Source organism: Bombus vosnesenskii, unplaced genomic scaffold (assembly GCF_011952255.1).
Source record: "Bombus vosnesenskii isolate JDL3184/JDL3185 unplaced genomic scaffold, Bvos_JDL3184-5_v1.1 scf7180000013882, whole genome shotgun sequence".
Taxonomy (NCBI): domain Eukaryota; kingdom Metazoa; phylum Arthropoda; class Insecta; order Hymenoptera; family Apidae; genus Bombus; species Bombus vosnesenskii.
In genome coordinates this window covers 36463-41949 of record NW_022883263.1, presented here as the reverse complement: position 1 = coordinate 41949, position 5487 = coordinate 36463, and the positions used below count along the sequence as shown (strand labels likewise).

The 5487-nt window shown below is 59.5% G+C and overlaps 1 protein-coding gene across 1 annotated transcript; it reads right to left on the bottom strand.

Moving 5' to 3' along the window:
• Nucleotides 1–912: 912 nt before the first annotated feature.
• Nucleotides 913–3688, bottom strand: LOC117239028. The gene is made up of 3 exons (XM_033504284.1): nt 2906–3688; nt 2587–2830; nt 913–2501 (listed from the first exon to the last, which is right to left on the bottom strand). The coding sequence occupies exons 1-3, from the start codon at nt 3686–3688 to the stop codon at nt 913–915; spliced, it is 2616 nt and encodes an 871-aa protein (XP_033360175.1).
• Between the last annotated feature and the right edge of the window lie 1799 nt (nt 3689–5487).

Genomic DNA, 5487 nt, shown 5'->3' with positions numbered 1-5487 from the left:
ATGTAAATTTGGACGACATTTCCTGACAGATCATCATTTTATATACATTCAGTTATAAATTAACCATTATTTAAGTTAAATTATAAAAACTATTATTTTTCAAATCAGCGGGCATTTTGACCGCGCCCGGTAGGAATAGGTAGCACAAAATGTCGGTAGGTTTAGTGTTAAGCCGGTCGGTGTTCGCCGCGTTTATGGACGGCTGGTCGCCTTTTCCTGTTTCCACTTACACGGGGATCAACACTTTCTCGCACGTTCACGCGGAATACTTCGTGATAATAACACAGGCCGGAATCATGCGTCCTTTCTCGCGACCTTTCTTTTTTTTTTTCGTGGAGAAATCCTCATGGACACCCGCTAGCGGGTAGTGTCGGACTCTTACCGACTAAAACTCCACGGTGGCCTGTCCTGACGCCTGAATCGAGATGCACCCGGGATCTCTCCCGAATTACTACCGGTTACCCCCGGGCGTCTATCTCTCCTTTCGTCGAAGGGAGGCGTCCTGCTCTTCTCGGACCGCTAGGGGGGGACCACGCCCCCTAGCGCCTCGCTCCTGCTGCGTCATCCTGGGGATCCCGTCCCCTGACGCCTCTTCCTGGTTCTTCGTGCTCCTACGGTGGCCGCGGCGGCGCCGGTGGCGGCGTCGCGCCCCTGTGGCGCGTTGTGTTCCTCGGGTGCTGCGATGTCCTGGACGGATCGCGGGCTCGTTCCCGGTTTCTTTCGAGACCCAGGTGCTTCATCTGGCGTTTCACCGAGACCTCTTCTCCGCCGATGTTCACCGACAGTCCGGGAGGAGGTGTTCCTCTTCGTCGCTGGTCGAAGAACCACAGTGCCTCGGATTTGGCCGGCGACATCGTCAAGCCGAGCTTCCGAATGGCGCGTACCGCGCACGCCACGGCGTCCTCCGTGCGGTTAGCCGTATCGTGTCACCACCGTCCCCCGGCCAGGACCAGAGTGTCGTCGGCGTAGCACACCATGCCTGCTCCCGGGGGCATCGGACATCGGAGGACGGAGTCGTAGGCCGTGATCCTGAGTATCGGTCCCAACACCGCGCGGAACGCCGCGCTCGATCCGTCTTCTTTCCTCCCCGTTCTTCCCGGCGTAGACGATGTATCTGTCGGTCAGGTACGCCCGGATGATCCCTACTAGGTATGCCGGGACCTCGAAGTGTCGCAGGGCTTCCATGATTCTGGTCCAGGGGATCGAGTTGAAGGCGTTGGTGATGCCGAGCGATACCGCTACTGCCACCCCTTCTCGAGAGACCTTGTCCTCGGCCATGGTCTGCACCCTCTTCATCTTGCCCACCTCGTCCAGCAGGCATATCGGCCTGTACACGGACGGCGAGTCCGGCGGGCGGCCCTCTTTCCGCAGCAGGACCAGTCTAGCCGTCCGCCATGTCCGGGGGTAAACGCCCTCCTCTAGGCATCTGGTGAACAGGTGTCGCAGGCAGGGGGCCATGGTGACGATCGTCTCCACCCACGCTCGGCCTGGTATTCCGTCCGGACCGGGTGCCACGTCGCGGGATGCCATCCTCCTGGTTGCTTCGAAGAGTTCTTCTTCGGTCACTCGCAGTTCTTCGCTCCATCCTGTTGTGGTCGTTGTCGCTGCCTCCTCGTCGTCGTCATAGTCGTCGTCGACGGAGGGGGAGGATGGCGCTAGTTGGCTCGCGTCCGTGTCTTTCGGCGGGAACAACGTCCCGATGACGTTGTCCAGCAACGCCGGATCCATGTTCGAGGTCAGCGGGGGCGCCGAGGGTCGTAGCTTCTTCGTGACTATTTTGTAGGGTCGTCCCCACGGGTCGGATTCGACCTCCTCGATCAGCTTCGTCCAACACCGAGCTTTCGCGGTTTTGATCTCCCGCTGAAGAGTGCGTCTCGCCTCTCTGTACTCCTCGTAGCAGCTGGAGATCTCTTCCTCGTCGCGCGTCAGCCTGCGACGGCGGGCCCTTAGGAATCTTCTGCGGGCCCGAACGCAGTTCTCTCGCATCTCCGCGATCTCCGGAGTCCACCAGTACGCTCCCTGGTCGCGTCCCCCCCCCGGGACGGAGCGCGGCATCGAGGCGTCGCACGCCGCGCACATGTATCTTCGGAGCTCCTCCGCCTCCTCGTCGATGCTTTCCTGCTCGGTTGTCCGTCGGGCGTCCCAGCTCCAGGCGGATACGATCGTGGCCGCCCGTAGCATCTCCTTGTCCCTTTCCTTGAAACGCCATCGCGGTGGCGGGCGGCGGCGGTTTTCTCCCGGTCGTCGTCGTCTCCCGACGTCGTCTACGGCCCCCAGGGCCACCTCCATCAGTATGTAGAGGTGATCGGACAGCGTTTCCACCCCCTCGGCCACTCTCCAGTCGTGGATTCGCCTGAGCAGCTCCGGGGTAGCCCACGTGATGTCCACTACCGAGGATCCTCTCCACGCCACGCAGGTGCTCGCCGAGCCCCTGTTCGCCAGCAGGAGCCCCAGACACCAGAGCTGCACAATCGGTGAGCATCCTTCCTCGGGAGTTGGTCCTGGGATTTCCCCATTGCGTCGAGTGGGCGTTGAAGTACCCGAGGACGAGTACTTGGCGGGGGAGGCATCTTCCGATGCACTCGCCTACTCGATCCAGGAAGTCCCCGTACGCGGCCAGGTCGATGTTTGGGGAGACGTATACCGCCACCACCGCTGCTCCCTGCCACTCAACCGCGACGAAGCCGCTGCCACTGTCCAGCAGGACGCCCGGGCCTGCCGTCCACGTTATCCCTGCGGATCCGTCCAGGTCCCCGACCCAGTTGGGCGAGTCGGGAATGCGATGTGGTTCGGCCACCGCCGCCAGGGCGACCTCGTTCTCCCGGATGGTCTGAAGGAGCAGATCTTGCGCCCTTCTCGACCTACCGAGGTTGCATTGCAGGAGGCGCTTGAATTATGTGGTCACCTCCATGGCCTCCTCCCGGCCGTCCGCCGCTGTTGGTTCGGCGGCGCTTCCTGGTGTCCCTTCCGCGCCTGCTGCTGCTGCTGCTGCTGCTGGTTGGCGGATCGGTCGCTTTCTCTTGACTTTCGGTGGGGTGCATGCCTCTCCGCCCATCCTGTGGTTCGCGGGCGCCCCGAGCGACTTGCACAGGGGGCACTTGGGAGTGGAGGCGGGACAGTCTCTGGCGCGGTGTCCGTTTCCGCCGCACCTGTAGCATAGGTGCCCTCGGTCTTCGCTGGATACGCAGGTGGCGCGTACGTGTCCCAGTTCCAGGCACCTGAAGCACTGCAACGGCCGCTTCGGGATGGCCCTTATCCTCGCGGTTGACCAGCCGGTAGCTATCTTCTCTGCCTGGGCCAGCTTGCGGGCTCCTGCTGCCGGACACTTGATCCATGCCGTCCCTAGGCCGCCTCTGGTGGCGCCGATCTCGCCCACCTGTACCTCCGCGCTGCCGCATCCTGCCGCCGAGGCCAGTGCTTCCTGCAGTTCCTCCCTCTTGACCGAGATGTCTATCCCGGTCACTCGTAGCTCCGCCATCCTGGTTGGAGTGGCGATTCTCACCGGCGTCGGGTCCAGCGCCTCGGCCAGACGCGTCGCCAGTAGCGTCGCCTTTCCTCTGTCCTTGTCTCCAGGGACTTTGATTATGATGGCCCCCGTCATCGCCTTTTTCATTTCTAGACGTTCCATTCCGAGCTCCGAAAGCGGGGTCCTTGTTCTGGCCGCTTCCAGGACGTCGGCGTACGACATCCTCGCTCCCTCGTTCAGCGTCAGGGTCACCGCGGATGTTCGCGGTGCGCGAGGGGGCGTGGCCACCTTGGGTGTCTTCAGTGGTCCTTTCTGCGTTGCGGGGGCACTCTGTTTCGGTGCGCCTGCCGTCCTGCCAGGCTGGGGCTGCTGCTGCCGTGCCCGCGTCGGTGGTGGCGCGGTCGGTCCTCTTCTTGCCGCCTCTCCTTCGGCGGCGACGGTTGTCCTTGTCCCGTTCGCCTTCCTCCTTCTCCTTCTTTTCTTTTTGTTTCCGCCAGTTCCCAGCCCCCATCCTCCTGCTCCCTTGGGGGCAGTCCACAAGATGGCGGCATACTGAGTGCACGTGTCCACGTCGCTCCGTACTCAGTGTTCGAGTTTTTGTGGAAAATCGAAGAGATCGTGCGAGAAAATAACGAAAAAGTGAAGTGGAAGTGCTTTGGAAGGGAAGTGGCGATAAAGTGCAGTGTGGATCGCTTTTACAGAAGCGTGTGAGGACGGTGAAAAACGTGGCAGAGGTTTGTGCCGAGTGGTAGACATCTTGGGACGCGCGACTGCAGCGTCGCCGCGCGGGCTACTTTGGAACCGCGTGCTAACAGAAGTGCCAGTTACCGACGGTGGAAGAAGTTACGCCGCGACGGGCTAGAGACAGTGAGATCGAACCTACGGGGCTTTTACCGTTGGTGGGACTTACCGAAAACGGCGGTAGCGCAAGCGCCGACGCTCCGGGAATAAAAGACTAAAAAGGAAAGAAAAAAGATAAAAATGGCTACGAAGGGTCAATCCCCAACAGCTACGAAAGCAAGAGTGGTTCTTCAACCACTGAAAATACAAAAGGTGGAAGGCAAAAGCCCACCTCAGGAGAAAAGGAAGAAAACGGAGGAGAAAGAAAAAGGAGAAGAGGCGAGGCAGCAGCAATCGCCCGCAGCAGTAGACAAACCCCGCGCTGTGTCAGACTTGAGAGCACAGGCAGGGGAAATAGAAAAGGGCGTATCAGCCTTCTGTTTGGACCCAAACAAGAAGGTTAGCAAAGAGCACACCGCAACCATCATGCGGTACTTTCGAGACATGAGAGGAATAGTGGAAGAACTCCTACTCCACAATAGCTACCTCACCGGGAAGCTGGACCAGAGCACCGCCGCGGAGAAGAAAGGAATGGCGATACTGAGTGCCGTCAACAAGACGCTACAAACGAGCAAGCGGCTTGAAACGGCAGTCAAAACAAGGTTGGAGCCAAAGCAACCCTCCTACGCGGACAAAGTAAAGATGAAGAACAGTATGGTGGGACAAATCGCAGTCAAACCACCTACTAACGCGGTGATAATCCGACCGGAGTCGTCGGAATCTGAAATAAAAACGAGCGAGGAAGCGCGGGAGGCGGTCTTCACGCTGGTGAACCCACGGAAGAGGGGTATCCAGATCACCGCAGTGAAGAAGATCAGCGGAAACGGATTAGTCGTGGAAACGGCGAACCCTGAAGGCCTAAAAGCGTTCACGGAGAATGCCAAGTTAAAGGAGGCCGGCCTAAAAGCCAGCACGCCGCAGAAGAGGCTGCCCCGGGTAATATTGTACGATGTACCACGGGAAATGCCGGACAAGGAAGTAACGAGCTGCATCAGGAAGCAGAACCAGGAGAGATTAACGGACGAAGACGTCGCGGCCATTAAATTCTGCTTCAGAACAGGCCGCAAGGACTCCCAGGACACCAACTGGGTACTGGAAGTACCCCCCCAGGTAAGAGATAAATTATTAACCGGCAAGATATTCATCTCGTGGAATGCTTGCCGGGTTCGGGATTACATAGC